The following is a 19,790-nucleotide window of genomic DNA, read 5'->3' on the forward strand; positions in this document are numbered from 1 at the left end:
ATAATTAGAATAAAACAGATTTATCATCCAGACATACAAGATCATTTTCACCAGGCAAGCACAGTCCGTTTGTGCATGTGTCAAAAACACCACCACACCCCACACCCCCCCCCGCAACATTCCAAATGACATGTAATTAACTGTACAGGCACTTGTGCAAACACTAAATTCTATGCATACCTTTTGCACTTGTACCCCTGTGAGAAGGCACTGCAGTAGACTTTCACATGACTGATATATCCCTGCATTGCTACAAGGAAATAAGGATTTGTATTTCATATGCCTCAAGAACATATTTTCTATAATTGGGTGTGTATTTTTAATATTAGTTCAGGTTTTTTATTATATGCAATGAGATCAAAGTAGACTGTGTAACAATACCTTAAAAATTAAAACCATATAGCCCCAGAAGAACATTTAAGCCATGTGCAAAATGAGGTCTCTCAATGCATTGTCTTTCAGATTATAGGTTTGATTGCATGAGGTGCTGGAAGTCCTGAATGCCACATCAATTTAGCATTTTGGGATCTACTCAGAACTTTGCTGGATCAGGCTCAGAGTTTACAACAGTACAACTACACTGTCTTAATAATGCACTGCTTAATTAAAGTATTTATATGCACAGCAGTAATTCATCATACCATAAGCTATTGCTGATTAAAACCAGTAAGCTGGTTTTAAAACCTTGTGCACTCATTATAATCAACAGTAGGGAAGGACTCCTAAAGGCTTGACCCACTTCCAATACAATTTGACCCAATTCAGTGTGATGCAGCTCCATTTATATTTTATCTGTTGATTGGGTTTTATCTATTTAACAGATCAGCTATTGATTTCTACAGAACAGCACAATTTATAGAATCATTCCAGATGAAAAGGAGAAACATCTGTTGTTCGGTTTTGTTTGTCCTTGGCCACTCCATCAGGATTAATTATCTAACATCATCTTTAGTAGAAAAAAATGCTAGCCTGTTCTGAAAAATGAAATGTGGATGGCATAGCCTTCTTCACAGCTTGTTCTACTGCTGGACTGTTACGTAGTTACCCAGTGATTTGGCTGACATTTAATCTAAATATTCCCTTACGTCTTTATCTAGCCTCATAATTATGGACTAGAGACAAAAATCCTGTTCTTGACAATGGCAACTAAACTGTAGCATAGGAAGGTAAACCTACCACGTGTACAAGTCAGGAAGCTCTCCTCCTGTTTTAGCCCTTTATGAGCCAGAGACATCTCTTTTTTGGGTAATCAGTGGCAACTTGAACAGCAATTCACAAATCTCAGATGAGGACAATTCCCAGTAAACTTATATCATCTGAGAAAAGGGAATACACAGGAGAATATTCTAGTCAAAGCACAAAGGAGCTTACCAATATTTCAGAGACTGGCCCTCTACAAAGCATGGAAAACACACACATGATTGTGACAGAGGGCACACTGTATGTTGTTTATGCTGGATCTAAGACAACGGTGTATGTATATCACTAATTTTCATACAAAATTTAACAAATTTTTAAATCCTTAGCATTTTTAGCAAAGGAAGAATGGAACCTAGTTTTCAAGGTCTAGTTTTCTAGCAGTCCTCTGCTTTGGGAGGATACCGACAAAGATGAATAAAAAAGGACTGACAGAGGGGAAATTCAAAGAGCCCTGTAGGGTTTTTTTTTTTCCTTTCTGCCCACCTTGTGTAGCCTTCCTGTTTCTGTACTAGTCAAGGAACTATTTGTAAACGCTAAGTGGCAAACTACTTGACTGAATTAATGTGGAACATTTCAACTCTGTTTCCATCTCCATCCTGAGCAATATAAAACAGGGACAGATTTTCACTTTCTTCATGCAAAGTGATGAAAAGCCACTCCGTGATCTAATCTTTCACCTACTTAAAATTGAATCAGTCAGCATAGAGTATTCCAGTTTCTCTATCTGGACCTCAAATGAGCTTTCCTTAGCTGCTTGTAACTTTTAAGATGCTAGAGATTTTCAGCATTAGTCATTTTATACTTAAGAATAGAAGGGGGAAAAAATACTTGTGAGCTTTTACCTTTGATCCTATAATTGCTGACGTTTTAGTGCTTGGTTTATGGCATGCAAATGTCACATTTCACTCCCTTACTCCTGTGTCCCCCTTTCTTGCTTGTTTTTAATAATAGTTGCAAAGCCAAGAAGATGAAAGGAAAGCAAGTAAATGGAATATACCTAGTTTTAAAAAAAGCATTTCATAGTATTTCACCCTAAATTTATAGAAAATTATGAGAATATAAATGCCACCTGGAATGAATACTGCTTGAATGGGTGTAAATTACAGACATTCATGAAATCAATTATTTTGTAATGAAGGATACTGCCGAGCCACTTCCACACCTGTTCTTTTAGTATATGTATGAGTGAGCTGGGAAAGCACAGAGCAACACATACTGCTAGTGCCTAGAAATCATCTCTATTCTCATTGTCCTTTGTATCCACAGCCTGTAGTTATCTGGAGTTCAGAAAAAGCACTGCAAATTCAGTGGTTCAAACAAGCATAATTTTAATGCATGTGAAGAGTCCGTAGTTGGCAGCAGCTCCTGGGATGAGGCTGGTGCCCATACCTGGCTACGGCAGCACTGTTTGAGGGAAGGATGCTGCACGTAATTCCTCAAATCTGTCACGGAAGGGGCAGCGTGCATTTGTGCTGGTATCTGCTGCCCAACGCATGGAGGTATGTATGCAGATTGCGAAGATTCAAAGTTATTTTTCCAGTACATCTGTCCATGGCCCTATGGGATAATGAAGTCCTGCCAGGGATGCTAGCTGACTTGCTTTGTATGGGTGCATCTGTAGGCAGCAAAAAGAGCCTTTTCTTCCAGCTTCTCTGCCCACGCAGAAGCAGCCAAGGTTTTGCTAAATGGGAGAGCCCCAGGCCAATTACCGCAAATAAATTGAACCTGACAGATCATTTAAGATAAACTTTTATTCCTTTTAGGATCTCACGTTAAGAAAGCTCAACACCAAATTACACAAGGCAGAACTGCGGAACTTTGCGATGCTCCTACCTAGACCATTTTTTCTTTTTTAATTCAGGAAAAGAGCAAGAAAACATTATTGTTATTCTGGCAAGATCTCTTTTGTCAATCACAACAAATGTCTAAGGCGAAAAAAACTTGGGAAACTGCTTACATGCTCAAGTCTTCAGTTACGAAGCTGAGGGAGAAGCATTTATCTGACTACTTCATCTTACAAAACATGTAGGTTTCAGATTTGCTTCATTTAGGGAGAATCCATTTTGGGTAGCATTTTCAAAATGCCTGAATGATTTGGAAATACAAGTCTTGTGACTCAGTTGTCTTTCCCCCTAATATTTTATATTTCTTACATTTTGTCAGCATCTTCCATACATGTAGATAGGTCATAGAGGGCTAAAAAAGAAATACCGTACTTTGGTTAAAAAAAACAAAACAAAACAAAACATGAATCAATAAGGGAAACAGAAGCATAAGTCCAACACAAGCCCAGAAGAGGGGTGGAATATTTGACTTACCTGCTGGTCCATGGCATCAATAAGGCACTCTATATCCACAGGACACATGTATACATATTTATGAACTGCAAGCCCAGAGTCCTTCCCAGAACTCATTCTTCTGTAAGCCCCACTAATTTCAGACCAGCCCACAGTTTGAGTTATGAGCACCACTGGTTTTAGCTATCATAGTACATCATCAGCTGGCCTAAAGCTGCCTGAGACTTGGGAGGTTTTCAGTGATTAAAATAGGCCTAGAGTGCTGAAAACCAAACCTGTAACACAGAGACAATAATCTAGCATTTGGCTGCAGGTTATCACTTTGTTTGTCAGCTGAATTTATCAAATCTGGATATAAGCAGTTACATAGCTTTTGATGATCTATAGCTTCCGTATACAACTGCAACCTTAAATCCAACTTAAGATTTTCTGGATGAGAAAATTCATGAATGATTTTTCAAAAATGTTGTTCTCTCCTCTGAATTCAAGAAGCCCTTTGTGTATTTACTGACCTTTGTGATTCACACTTCAGGGGCTTTTCATAGTCTTTCCCTTTTGAGGGGGGAAGCACAGACTAAATATGTGAACAACTTCCTCCTTTTATCAGGGCCTCTGTCATTTACTAACACAACACAATATTCGCCTGCTGTCACATCAGACTGCCACAACCATGCTCCAAATGTCACATTAGCAAAGTCAGGTTAAAATCACTTTGTGTTATAACACTTTCTGCACTGACCTTTTGAAGGGCCAGAATGAGAGGAAGACTTAGTTCCCCTCGCTCTGCGCAGGGAGCCTCTCCTTATTTTCTCTCCAAAATGCAAGAAGGACATAGAATCATAGAATCATTTAGTTTGGAAAAGACCTTTAAGATTATCAATTCCAACCATAACCCGGGACTGCCAAAGACATGCTTCAGGTTTTATGAATGTGCAACACCCCTGCAATAGACCGGACTCACTGCGGCTCCATCTTGTAACCTATGTGGTACAAGCAGTCTTGTAAAAGAGTAAAATTGCTCAAGGATTTGGGTCTCTGTATATCTTAGACACCGTGTTCTTTCCAATATGCAGGCTGAGGAGCACAGGAATCTGCTTCCCTTGACATAGTCAGCTTTCCATTTTAACAGTTCAGGGCAGAACGCGGAGCTATTTGCCTCACCAGGTATATAAATAACCTGACCTTTAAAAACGGCCAGAACATGGAATCTGGATTACTAATTTGGGACCTATAGCATACTTCTAATTGAGGCAAGGATCCATCATGGCTTTATGATAGATGGAAATATATGTTTCCCAGGGAAAAGCTATCCAGCCTGCTCGGGGCAAAAGCTGGCATGCAGCTAGCCAGGGGGACCTTAGGGGGTACCTTTTTAATGAGATATTGCTCTTTTCCTCCTCCTTCAAACTAACCCTTACTGGTAGCCCCAAGATGATTTGCAGTGGACAGGGAGGCTGTGCCAGAGCTTCTCATGCCAAGTGGGGCTTCTGAGCCCACCTAGTCAGAGAAGGCAAGTCCTAAATCTGGTACAATAAAAAGAAATTGATTATTATACATATATGCTACTACACAAGGGATTAGCTAGCAAAGACTGTACAGTGTCTGTCAAGGTCAAGCATGGCCTGGATAGCTCTGAAATGGACACGCAGAAAGTAGCTCAAGAAGGAAAAATGTCTCCATGGCATAGAAGTTAAAAAAAAGTGGGGAGAAATATAGTGAGAACACAGCAAGGTATCAAACAGCTTTGTGTCGGTAGTTAGGGATCACATAAAATAGCACTTAGTTTTATGTACAAATGACAGTTCCTTATTCCTGTGCCTGAGTCTGTTTCTTACACGTACAGTATTAATTCGATGCATTTTTCATTCTGGCAGTAGTTTGAACTAAATCACTGCTAAATCATCTGTGGTGAAATAATTTCTTTACAGGTAGATGTACTAGATCAATTTAATGAAATAATTTACTTATGAAGAATTCATCCCTTGTCCTCCATAATCATTTAAGGAAAAAATTATACACGCACTCCAGCTGCAGATAACAAATACCAAGATGGATGGAATTCTAAGGAGACATTTTTTTCAGCAGTCCACATTCATGATCTCCCTTTAGTTTCAATTTTTGAACCAATAACTCAAGAGCAGGAAGAATATGACCCAGTCCTTTTGCTCCAGGGGCAAGGCGACATTAGGGTCCATAGTAAGCTTTTTAAAGATGTTTTGCCTAAGTCCTAATTATCTACAGCTTTTTTGACCCCCAGAGTCTGCTAGAGGGAATTCTGAAAAATAAGCTTGCCCTCCATCAGTTTATGTAACTACAAAGGGTTTATACTATCACTGGGAATAAAGAAATGGAATGCTACTATTTCCTGAACTGACATCCCCATTTTGTTTCTTGTGATAGGGAGGGAGATAAATTCCTGTTAAAGCAAGTCAACAAGATTCACTGAAAATAAACAGAGAGATGCTTACCATAGAAGTATAACAAATATAATATCATTATTTTAGATTACATGATTCAAGCCAGAAAATGACACCTGTGCTGTTATAGAGTGTTACTAAAGGTCAGACTTTTATCACGTAAACAAAATCCAAAAGTTTTTCTCCTAAAACTAATAATTACATGTGCTTATTTTCTATTACTGTGTTTACAGAATCAGAACTCTTTAATTTCTGAACTAGATTCCAGTGATGATGTATTGAAACAGATTGTTTTTACAGAAACTAAAATGTCAGCTTAGAGAACAAGGTGCCAATACAGTGACTGCATGATCAGCCATGACTTGAAACTAAATTAGCACTTGTAATGACAGAACAAAATGAAACTATGATTAGGGTGCAAAAAGGGGGGCTAGTAAATTTGAAAAGAAATTTAGTCTTTTTGTACCTGTAGTAAGAAGCTAATATGTGGATTAATACTGTTCCTGTGCTTTCAAAGGTTTAGTATGAATGCCTATATGGATTCTGCAGCATACAATTCACAACTGCCTTTGGTCACCTACACAGTGAAAAAAAACATCTTCACTGCTTTTTTTAAAAGCATTCCTTGTTCATCTCCCTTATCTATGATAGGTCTGTTTGTCATCTTTGTTTTCTCATAACACTGTGTTAATATAGCCTACCATCCCAGAAGTTGGTGCCTAAAGGAAATTTTTGTCAAATATTCTTTGTAATAAATTTCCATTGACTTAGAAATCTGTCAGGCATTATAACCTTATCTCAGTATCTCTAGCCTGCAACTACGCAAACCTTCACAAGCTGGCATGGTATACTACTACTAAACAATATTCTGGTTTTGTCTGTTCAAATGCTGTAATGTCAAGCAATAAATCTACGTCCCTTTAGTGACCTAGATAAGCTTCATTTTCTTCTTTTCCATTCATTAAGAATTAAAGTTGTTCTGTTTCATGGGTTTGTTTCTCTTGGGGAAATATTTAACCTACAGGTTAGGGACAATGTCATTGCAATAGACTGCATTCTCTATTAATTATGTCAAATGAAATATTTTTCCCATAAGATATACCAGAATCTGATGGATTTCTCATAAGTTTTCTGTCTCTTTTTATCCTCCTGTAGCTGTATCACAACTCCTTCCAGAGAAGACTGTCTCTCTGAGATGCTGAGGGGACATACTTGCCAGCACACAGCTCTGCAGAGAGCAGCAGGTCTGGACGGCTCTGCAGCCCTCGAGAGAGATTGCCTTTCTTCAAAAGATGGGGAGGACTGGGTGGTGAAAAGGTGGGACAGCACTGTACCTCACCTAAAATTAAACATCTGGACAAATTAACTCTAGTAGAAGTAGGATTCTGAATACCAATTGCAAAAAAATAAAAAGTAGGAGAGCTCTGAAGGAGACAGCTGGCAATTCTTGCAGGTCCTTCTCAAACACCATTTCTTTAGTGGGGTACTGATTTCTGTTAACTTTCTGGAGCTGGATACTTCAAATTTTCATAGAGATTAAGCATTGTAAAATTATTTTCTGTTGCTTTCCAACTTTTTTTCTTTGCTGTTACTTTTGAATCTTAGTCCTTTTCCTTAGTATTAAAGTCAACTCCTATGACATTTTTGCACAAAATAGTGACAGCGACTTCTCGGTTCCTATGAAACACTTTGTGCCTCAGAGTATGCCAGATGAACTGAAGTGGAATCTATAAAAACTACAGCTATTTCTATAATGTGTGTGTTTGTCCCAGAAATAATTATTTGCAAAGTCCAACACACCTCTCAAGGGATGAACTGCTCTTTAAAACACAGGCACAGACACACAGCGATAAATAGGTCTCCCCTGCTCCTCACACGTGTCTGTCTCTCATGCCTGGGGGAAAATACTGAATTCAACTCCTCCCATCAACTCTGTCATGCTTCCTGCAACTTTGGGTAGCACAGAAGTACACAGCTAGCCTTAAACTAGCTTGAACGCTGATAGCTGCAAAGCTGTGCTCTCCCATAGTCACGCTCCCAAAGGAAAGGTTACCTACCAAAATGCTTATTTTCTCCTGGGCAGATTTCCAGATTAGTCTGCTCAATGTTATTGTTGCTACACAGCTAGCAGTACCCTGGTTGGCCTGTTTAAAGCTAGCTCAGGTAAAACAAAATAAGCTGCTGTGACAACCAGCAGCTGCAGTATCAGCATACCCTTTCAGTGCGTCCTCCCTGGCCTTGCAATTTATATCCACACAATACAGCTTGTTCCAAATGAGGCGACTCTAGCATCTCCACACACTTAATCCCATTAATCTTCCTTTATAAGCAATGCCCTAAGACCTCAAACAACTTCTTTAGCTATTATCTTTCCTTCCTCCAGTTTGACAGTACACATGCAGAACCTAGGTACCTGAATCTCAATATGTTATTCCATGTTTATTTATAAAAACAAACCAAACAAACCAAAAACTCTACTATGAGTAAATAGTACCAATAGAATAGATTACAAGAGGAATAACTGCTTCAGGGAAAACAGTGCTGCTAGGAGGTTTTGAACAGGAAATGTGCCCAAAATAACCTGACAATAACAGGGGGAAACAGGTACAAACATATAAAAAATATAATCTCCTTTATGTTTTCATCTGACAGAGGACTGGTATAAGGGTGCCTGAGATACTGATAATAAAATGACAGGTGACGTTCAATGCTAGTAAGGTACAGAGTAACATATAAGCAAAATTATCTCACATATACGTACATAGTGGTTGGTACTAATTACTTAATAGCATCCAGGATGACACCTTAGACTTACTGTGGCTGAAAACATCAGTGCTGTGCTCACTGGTGGCAGAATAGGCAAAGATATGATGAACATGGTAGAACAGAATATTGGGAAAGCGGTTAACACAGAAAGGTCATTCAGCAGCGTGAGGTATGGAGGTAGGTGTTTCAGTGCGATGTGTGGCTCTCATTAAATTCTCACAAAAAGGGAATAAGTATCAGGAAAGGTAAGGGAATATTAAAATTATTGAGCAGCTTATACGTGATGAAAAACTATATAGATGACAAGGACTCATTTCTAAAAGAGTGTCATTGATAAGAGAGATCTGTAAGACATGAATGATATGAAGAAAGCGAGCTAGACACAATTATTCATTGCTTCTCACATTAAAAGAAGCAGGGTATGCCCAATGAAATTTTGAGGTAGCTGGTTTAAAAGAAGAAAACAAACAGATGGAAGGGCTTTAATCTTTACATGCATAATTATGTTGTGAAACTCATTGCTACTGGATGTGTTGAAAGCCAGAAGTATAAATGGATTCATGAAAGATACGACAAATTGATGGAAAATAAATCCACATGCAATTGTTAAACTTGATGGTCCAAAGACACCCTCCAGCTCAAGAAGTCATGAAAACACTTGCCTTTGGGAACTCAGAGTGTAAAATAAAGAAAAATCATTTCTATATATGCCTGTTCTGACACAGATACCCATAAATGGCATATGCCGTATCCTTTCCTCAGTATCCACTACTGAGTGGATACTGAGCTGGGCAGAGCTCGTTATCTGACCCAGTAGTGCAATTCTTCATGCACTAGCCACACAAATAAATATGGTCAAACAGATTATCAGGTGTTACATCATTAGGCACTGAAACACCAAAACCTCTGCACTCCAAATGCCTTTGCTTGGTATGCAGACAAGGATTGTTTCACTTTTCTATTTGGTCTTTCCAGGAGGTAGATAGTATTTCTTGATAGATTTCTTCATTATCAGTGGTTGTGGGGTTTTTAGTGTGCATGTGTATGTATGTGTGTTGAAGAGGGAGGAATCACCTCTTTCTGTCAAGAACTGACCGGGAGTCTCTTCTTTAAAACACACCAGCAGAAGGGGTGGTGAAGCACTTCCCTTTCAAATAGTTACCTATTTCAATATAAATGGTTAGAGGAGTCATCATACACTTGGGAACCCCAGATTCAATTCACTTTCTTCCTGAGAAGAACTGTAATTTTCACCTCTTTCTATTTATGACCAGGCTATATATACATCTGGATAACGACTTTCACTATTTGTCCTGCTAAAATCTTGTACAACATAGGAAAACAATTGACATTGATGTACTAGAGACAAAGGCTGAGAGGGCCTGACACTATAACCTATTATGATCCTCACTTGAATGAGGGATCCAAGACCCAAAGATTACTTAAGCATTTTACATTCAAATAATACATTGGATTTAAAGGAAAACAAAAACAGAACCAATGTTGGAAGAGCAAATAAATCTGTTTCCTCCTTACAAATACCCTTAACCACCAGTCTAGGGTTTCATACTTTACCTAGGTCTCTTACTAGAAATAATTCAAAGATCTACAACAAATAAGCCACCTCAAGGGTGTCTGTGGCTGTGGTGGATCCTCTTGTACCCCTCCCGGGAAACCTGCATGCTCAGTTACCTCTCTGAAACGCCTGTACACCAACACACGCAGCGCAGGGAATGAACTGAACGGGAAGAATGAGAGATCTGTGTGCTGTCACAGGGCCATGACCCCATTGCAGTTACAGAGACACGGTGGGGCAGCTCACATGGCTGGAACGCTGTCATGGGTGTCTATGCAGCTTTTAGGAAACGGGCCAGCAAGGCGAGGTGGTGGGGTTGCTCTTTGTGTGAGGGAGCAACTGGAATGTGTTGAGCTCTGCCTAGGGTGGGTGCAGAATGAGTCCAGAGATTATGGGTAAAGATATAAGGGGCAGGCCAACATGGGTGACACTGCTGTGGGTGTTTGCTACAGGCCACCTGGTCAGGGAGAGGAAGTCGATGAGGCCTTCTACAGACAGCTGGCAGGAGCCTCCTGATCACAGGCCCTGGTTCTCATGGGGAACTTCACCTGCACTGATATCTGCTGGAGAGCCAGCACAGCTGGGCACACACAGTTTAGGAAACTCCTGCAGAGCGCTAATAATAACTGTTTGATGCAGGTGGCTGAGGAGGCAATGAGGCGAGGTGCCTGGACCTTGTACTCATAAACAAAGAAGGACTGGTTGGAGATGTGAAGGTTGGGGGCAACCTTGGCTGCAGTGACCATGAGATGGTGGAATTCAGGATCCTGCGTGGACGAAGCAGGGCAATAAGTAGGATTGCAACTCTGGACTTCAGCAGAGCTAACTTTGGCCTCTTCAAGGACCTACTTGGAGGACTTCTGTGGGTTACAGCTCTAGAAGGTAGGCAGCAACTGTCACATATTTCAACCTTCTTGTCTTCTCTAAGCAGCCTAGATCTTTTGCTTTTTGTAATGAATTTTTAATTCATTTTTTAATATTCTGTCATCTTTACACATTTTCCTTAAATGAGCACTGGATACAGTAGTTAGCTGTAGCCTTTTGGCACTGGGTAGTTTAAAAGGATATTATTTCTACACCCCAGTACAGGATTTTTCTTCTTTTAACTTCATGTTTTTGCTTATTCATGTTCAGCCTGTGACCCACTGTAATCCCTAGTTGCTTTTACGTGTAACTATGGCGTGGTGAATTGTTCCCCATTTTGTATTTGTACAGCAGTTTACTCCCAACGTAGCGCCAGGCATTTGACATAAATAAACTGCATCCTGTTTTTTCCTGATTACTTCTTCAATTTTTTAATATCTTTTTGAATCCTTGTCTAGTCCCCTTTGTGCTTGCTGGCTCCCTCAGACATCACTTTTAATTTGATAATTACATATTCTAGGTCATCTTCTTAATCAGCAATAACAATATTCAGTGACTCCAGATTTAAGGCACACCCTGTCAGCACTCTGCTTGGCACATCTCTCCGTATTAGATGACTATCCTTGTCATTGAAATGGGACTCTAAATCAGTTTTGCTGACACCTTGTAGTTTCGTAAGTTTCACATAGATTATACTAACCCAAATCGCTTAAGAAAACATCATTGCCAACAAAAGATGGAAGTGGTACTCCACAGAGGTAGTGTGACTGAAATGCACTGCCTAAATTATTTGCTGAATCAGCACCCTAAATGACAAGTTATAAGACAAGTGGGTTTTTGTATACCACAGTTCAAACTATCAGGACTAACTGGTATTGAAACATCTGACAGCACGTAGAAAACTATTGTTTAGGGGGATTTCAGATGGGAGGGATCTAATAAAGGTTCGACCTAGCCACCACTAACTGCCCTGGAGCTAAAAAAGCTTGTTTAGGACATGGTGGGGGGAGGTTTGTGTGTGCGGTGTGCTGGAAAATTGCTACAAGCCACCACGGGTACTGTTAAACAGGCTTAATTTGACAGGATGAATTGATCATTAAGCTAACAAAAACAGTGGTGGCTAAGATAGGAACAGCTACAATCTAGCTACATTATTTATAAGGAGACAGAATGGAGTCAATACTGCACACCAAGTCTACCAAACACTTTTGTGATTTCAGTCAAGTACTCCAGTTAGGATGTGACAGAAGCAAGATTTCTGACTCCTTAAATCTCTTTTTTGCATGCAAAATAATAGTCCTTAATGACAGAAAGATCTTTTCCAGAAGAATGCAGCTGCCCAGGATAAACACCACACAGTTTTACATATTTTATTGTTCATCACATGAACAATGTGACACTAGTGATTATTTATTGTTCACCATTCAGATTCTGCTCAGCCAACAGAATTCTGAAATTCTTTATTTACTTTTCCCCTAAGTTCATATATGGCTCTTCAAAGGTACTCCTTAATCACTCAAAAATTTTGATATTTATAAGGAGATTTTATTCTCACTTTGTAAATATGCTGCAGAAGCAGAGAAATCTGAATCCACTGATTCTGGATGTTCGACACCATGGATTCCAGATATGACATGAGATATTTCAAATGTGAGTTTTTAGAGTGGTCATTAAATATTTTCTGTTTATTGGATTGTATTCCTCCAACATTATCACAGAAAGAAGATCCAAAGACTGGTTCTGTGTGGTATATACTGGACAGGTGTAAATATACAAAAAATATTCAGAGGCCATTAGTCTTATTATTTATATGAACCCATATGGAAGCAAGAACCAAAAGTAGTTAAGACTCTGCTGGATCATACTTAGAATAACAGAAGGAAACTTTTCCAGGGTTGGATTGATGACCCTGGAGAACAAGTTGTTGTATCTGTAGGTGGTTCTGGAGCATTGCTAATGTCTCCTTCATTGAAGCAGCTGGGGACAACAATTAGGAACTAAGTAGATGAACCGAGGCTCCAGTTAAGAAATCCAGGATTCTCATGTAGCTTTCTCTTCACTGTAGAGTAGACATTTGTTTGTCTATTTCTGTTGATTAAACTCAGAGAAGAATATCTGGGGCATTTACTGCAGAAATTCAGTGAGGCCTTTTCTAAGAAGACCACTTGACAAGCCATGCTCTCATTCTTGCTCGGTACCTAGATCAGCTTTCAACACAAGCAAATGTTGTTATCATATTACCCGGTTAAATGAGTTGAAACTCTTAAATTCTTCCCAGAAAGACACAGCAGATGACCACTCACTTTCTTCAAGTTTTCTCAACAGGCAGTACCACAGACTTTGTTCCTATCTACAAGAAGCGTGATTTATGCACATTTCAATGGTATTTGTTTACAATTCAGCTTTAGTTTTCCTTTTTAACCTATTACAGCACAGAAGTCTCTTAAGAGTTTCTCTAATGTCTGACAGAAATAGGAATATGGCTGAAAGCAAGGCGCCATTTAGGCTCCAGTCAGATTAATCAGAAAAGATCTGCGAAAAAGTGAAACACTTTGAAAGACAGGTATGTGTCTGTTCTTGCAGCGTCCTGTATCACAGCAATCTACAATCTCAGTTTTGTTGCTTCCCTCCCCGCTCCTTGATATGCACACAACAGTTGCCAGGGCTCTTTCAGCTTTCACCAGCCAAAAGATTTTGGCTATCTACTTCAACTACATGTTTGACAAAGAGAATAGTCCATTTATTGCACCCGTGGAAAAATTGCCATTCATTCGGAAGGATGCCAGCTTCAAACATCACTTGGATATTTGAGCTAGACTGACAGACTGCTCTTTATATGCCAGTAAGGTAGGGGAAGAAAATGCTATGAAATGTGCTTTGTATTCTCTGCTGCATACTAAATCATTCCTGGGTGGTATTCATGATCTATAAAGCAGTAAGTAGTTTGGTCACAGCTATCTCTGGCACCATCTGTTTGGCCACTTGAAACACTAACAGGCTGCACAGAAGCTGAAAAACAGACATGACTAGCGTGAATTTGGGAAAAACTATATCCAGATTCAAAATTAAACCAGCTATTCAAAATTTCATCACAGTGCGTCAGGCATACCTCGGTTACCTTCTAAACTCTCACAGGCTGGTTTTCCCTTGCCCCTGGCAGACATGGTTGTCTGCTTTTTTCATAGCCATGATGTTTGCAGATAGTCTCATTAACACAAGAGTTGCCAGCAAAGAATAGAAAATGAAGGTCCTGAGTCTACCTAGAAATTTTCTACCCTGGCAAATGAGGAAAAGTATTGCTGGCCAAGGAATCCTACGTCTGAGATACAATTATCTATTTACCCATTTTATTTTTCTGCATTGAATTATTTGTAATAACTGTGCATTTTCGTTCAAATTGTTAACAAAACTATAAAACATTGCAGATGAAGAAATAACTCTTGCAGTATAGAACACTAAAACTGATGATTCCCAATTATGATGTTTGAATAAAAAGTTACTAATACACTTTATATACTCTATTCTCATAATTACATTTAATCTCACAAAAGCGTTTACAAGACATCTTTGATGTGGTCTTTTTTTCCTAGAAATCATCATGATTTGTGTCATATTCTAAAATAAAATATTAATGAATGAGTTTTATATGGGTTTTAAGCTCGATATCACCTAACAGCTACAATGACAAAGGAAAATCCCATTTACCATTTTAAGTACTGGACTTAATTAACTTCTTTCCATTATTAGGAACTTCCCCAATGGTCCAAGATTTCTTTAAAGTTAATGAGACTGTTTCAGAAAGCTTCCTAACCAATAAAGTATTCTTTTGAACAAATTAATAATTTCTACAATTATACCACAAATATTGAGTGTAAAAGCCTTGTATAAAAAAATACCAATGAAAGAACAGAAAAAATATAATATCATTTATAGTTAAAAAAAGATAGGTAAGTTTCACCTATGTTGTTATACTGTTCCTTATTTCAATTTCTCATATGTTTTTGTACATTCATTTCCAAAATTAGTAAGAAATGAAACAAAACTTAAGACCAGACTTCAGATGTGTTGACAGCCTATTGTTTGCATGAGAGATAACCCAGCCCGTCTCCTGCCTTGGTTATTTTTTCCTGTAGGTTAATGATCAAATCCCAAGTAAGGGCCTGAATTAGTTCTGAAATAGATGTAAATCTGATGTGAAACTGAAAACATTGTAAAGAAACTCAATTTGAATTGTTGAAAATAACAAATCAGGTATCCCGGAGTTCTATCACTTGTCCAGATGATACATGTTGCACCTCGACATAATCCACAGTCACATCCTCAGTGTGCAGAAGGAACGTGCCAAACTTCCTCCTTGTTCAGATGCTCTAGAAAGGTACATACAGCTGCCTTAGGCATAATGCATAAGGGCTCCTTCAGACTTCTGAAGAATAAACACCTCTTGTAAAATCCCCTTACAATATTTTCTCATGATTCTTTCATGTGGCTGTAAACACCGCTACTATGAAGAAATGGGAGGGTGTGGGGGGAAGAAGAGGAAGCAATCAATATTTATCATTAGTGTTGAGCAAGAATTTCTAAATTATATTATCATGAGATGACATCTGCAAAGTTTTAGTGGGCAGAAATGCTTCAGGGAACATGAGGTAATAGCATCAGTTATAGCTGTGAAGGCAAGAGCAATCCCCAAGATTGCTTCAGTAAATTAGAATGAGTAACAGATCCCCTCAAGTGCATTGCTGCTCATTAATAATAATGCCCATACAGCAGACAATTTCTGTTTAAAGGATAAGCCTTTGTAACATGGTCAGCAGGATTATGTTTAAAGCGATCTCCTGAAGACAAAGGCAGCGCAAGCTTCTTTCTCATGCATTGTCTGAAAAGGATTTGCCAGCATTCTCACCACTACTCTAATGAGACCATCCAAATGCAATCATCTCCAGTTTTATCTCAGCCTCAGCCCAGGAAGAAAAACATGAATTGCATTTTATATACTGCAGAGAGAACTATAACATGTCTTCTATGAATCACCATTTCTGCAGGAAACTCTCCCAAGCAAGCACCTTGTCTGGGCTGCAAACAACCCTTGACAAATCCCCATGGCTGCATTTGTGGTCTCCGCTGCTGAGACCATTCCCTGCAGGAGCAGCTCAGGCTGAGAGGATGCAGCGGGCTTGGCAGGTCGCACTGTGGAGTGTGTTGCCTCCAAGGGATGGGGTCAGCAGTTTGTGTTCTCTGCATGCTGAGGGACCAGTTCCTGAAGCAACTTTTAGAAAGCAGTTGTGGAATGTCAAAAGTGAGTCTTTAGAAAGCACAACACTAACTTGAAAGAGCTTAGCAGCAACAATTCTCTCTAAATTCCTCTCCAGATTCAGTTTTCAGAAACTGTATTAAGAAGTGGATGATTAGCTGACCAGGAGAGTTTTTCCAACAGCTGTTGGCTGTTACAGATCAGTAGTTTCTGTAAGTATGTGGATTTTCTTCTAGAAAAGTTCCTGGAAATATCTGGGAATACCTCAGAGCACTCAGGGTTCAAAAACACAGTATTTTAAGCAGGTAACAAAACTTTCAAAGTATTCTGCTGCATCTTCTGAGCAACTGTTTTTCAAAATAATTGTACTATTTAAAACATCCTGAAACAAACGCCACACAAATTTGAAACTGCATACATAATTATAATGAAAATTGAACTGTTTGCAACCTACCTTGGAATTGCGTAAATTTGATGGTTCCCATCCTCTCTCCATTTCTGAAAACAACTTGACCCTAAATAAGATAAATAAATGCCTTATAAGTTTCATAAATCTCTCATAATATAGTTTTGTTAGCACTGCAATTATTTTCCGTTCACAATTAAAATTACCCAAGTAAGGTTTAAATTTGAAGACAGCAGATTCAACAAAGGTTAAAATAACGCAATTACACCTCCTTAAAGTTTTCTTCCACGTGTTTCAAATGGCCTTAGAAAATTGACCAATGCTATCACCCACTTTTCAGGGATGGAAATTTAGGTACAATAAAGCCAGTAACTTACTCAACCTCAGATGATGAGAGATAAGCAAATAATTGATTTTCACTCCGTGATTGTTTTTACCAAGGATATGTAAGAGTTATCAAAGATCACACAAGAAAATCGTTGTCCATTTCATTCATCATATGGTTCTCCAAATGGCTCTATAATCTACTTATATCTTATCTTATATACTTATTCTACTTGATTATGGATACCAGTAGCTCGTGGCCTGGTTTTGTACTACACCAATATGCATGTCCTAGAATTCTTTTTAAATGTAAAGCCATTAAGTCAGTACTACCCTTTGTTTTGCAACTCATTGTTACTCCTCAAAATAATGGCTACATGACACTGAAACCTCCTCACATATCCCTAGCAAATTACTCTCATCTTTCATCCCATCTTTCCAATTTACATTAAGAAAAGATCTTGTTAAATTTCTTCCTTACTTCAGCTATTTCATAATTGAGTATGAAAGAACAGGTTTTCATTCATTTATGCTAAGAAGTATCTTTAATATTTTGAACCCACAGTGGAGTGCTGAGTGCTGTCAATATAGATTGCTGTTTTATTGCATCCCTAGTTTGGTTTATTATTATCATGTACATTATTCTTTGTTTTAGAGGAATCAAGGTAAGAGAAAACAAATGATAGGTATTTAAGGCTACAATGCATTTCTCTGTGCAAGCCAGCCCCTTTTTGGATAACCCTTTCTGGTCACTAAGGGGATGCATGGAAGACAACCATCTGAATTACTGAAATCAATTGCCTGCAGGAACTGTACAACAGATGCAGAGTACAGCATACCCATTCCACGTTTTCTGCAAGCAACCAAACACAACTTCCCTTTGATAAACAGAAAATGACACCCTCCAACAAATATAAGAAACTTTGTGCTAAGCAGTAAAAGACAAAAACACCTATATGTGACAAAACGAGAGCAAGAGACATGTATACCAGTAATGGGAGAGATGCTGGTGACAGCTACAGAAGGATACGGGAGCTACTCCTAATGAAATCCAGTAAAGCTTAAGTCTCATCCAGTGGCTGCTAACACAGCTCCAGGAAAGAACCTAAAACATTAGCAGGCAGATTTATGTGTGCACTTTAGCAGCCTTCATCCAGATCTCCTTTAGTTTGGAGAAGCAGTTTTTACTATCCCTTCATCTGTTTCAGCATCATCCTAATGCACTTGGCTACTTTGTTTAAGTGGCTACTTGGTTTAAGCAAAAAACAGTAGATAATATTAAAAACTTATAAAGATGCTATGCAAGCATCACTTATTGCAGACATATAGCTATAGTCAACCCAGTCTTAGTCTTGCTAAATTCTTGATTCTGTGACCTGCATCGGAGAATTCTGTAATTAAATTTTTCACTGTGTGGATAAGTTTTTAATTTGATTTTAAATTTACTGCTTTTTACTGTAACTTTATCTCCTTTTATTGTTTTATTACAAGTTAATAGAACTGTAAGTTGTAGTCTACTAGAGTGGTATCTATGGTTAAACATGGAGCACAAACATCACTGCTATCATAGAATGATAAAATGGTTCGGGTTGCAAGAGGCCTTAAATACTGTCTAGTTCCAACCCCCCCTGCCATGGGCAGGGACACCTCCCACCAGATCAGGTTGCTCAAAGCCCCATCCAACCTGGCCTAGAACACTTCCAAGGATGAGGCATCCACAACTTCTCTGGGCAACCTGGTCCAGTTCTTCACCACCCTCACAGTAAAGAATTTCTTCTTAATATCTAATCTAAATCTACCCTCTTTGATCTTAAAGCCATTATCCCTTGCCCTGTCACTACCTGCCCTTGTAAAAATTCCCTCTCCAGCTTTCTTGTAAGTCCCCTTTAGGTAATGGAAGGCTGCTGTAAGGTCTCCCTGGAGCCTTTTCTTCTCCAGCTCTTGAAGAATCCCAACTCTTCTAGCCTGTCTTCACAGGAGATCTATCGTGATGGCCATCTACAATTGTCATCTATTATTGATAGTATAATGTACCGGCTCAAGAAATTTTCTAGTTTCCAAGTGTAACTGTTTTGCAGTATTATCAATGCTGCTTGCAAAATCACACACATTTTCAGCATTCAGTCGGACAGGCAAATATCATACGCATCTACTGACTAAACACATACATCCTCATTGGCATGTTCTGAAACTATCACCAAAACATAAATCAGTTCTGAATGTTCTGAATAAATGTAAAAAAAATTTAGAAGTATTTGTTTTTATCAACTTCCCTTTGCTAAGATTGGTGGGTTATACTATCTAAGTATATCTAAGTAGTAGGTAAATAAAGATATGGATGATGGTGATGAAAGAGTTATGGAACAACTCGTGAAAATGTCATTGTTATGTGCAAAGTTATTCAATTACAGTGTTTTACTTTCATTAAAGATTACTGGAAAATGCTAAAAAGTCAAAAGGGTCATTATAAAGAATAACAATTTCTAAATACTATTTTATGAAGTCTGACATTGTCCTGGATATTGTTCACAAACTACAGAGTCTGTATGTTATACACGCAGATATTAACAGGAAAAAGAACAATTTTGAGAAATTGAAATTGGCTATTTATTCGATGTGTAATCCAATGAATAAATCTGTTTTCAAAGGTAAAATGAACAAACCCCATATCAGCAATAAGCCTCAAAGC

At 38.6% G+C, this 19,790-nt stretch overlaps 1 protein-coding gene across 2 annotated transcripts in view; it reads right to left on the reverse strand.

Annotated features, from left to right (window-relative positions):
* The window catches only part of GABBR2 (gamma-aminobutyric acid type B receptor subunit 2), a 487,779-nt gene that overhangs the window by 193,644 nt on the left and 274,345 nt on the right, over nt 1-19,790 (reverse strand). For both annotated transcript variants that reach the window (XM_055706084.1, XM_055706085.1), the window contains exon 8: nt 16,826-16,886. In XM_055706084.1, the coding sequence (XP_055562059.1) occupies nt 16,826-16,886 (61 nt within the window). The remainder of the gene's footprint in view (nt 1-16,825; nt 16,887-19,790) is intronic.

Source organism: Falco cherrug, chromosome 3, assembly GCF_023634085.1.
Source record: "Falco cherrug isolate bFalChe1 chromosome 3, bFalChe1.pri, whole genome shotgun sequence".
Classification (NCBI taxonomy): domain Eukaryota; kingdom Metazoa; phylum Chordata; class Aves; order Falconiformes; family Falconidae; genus Falco; species Falco cherrug.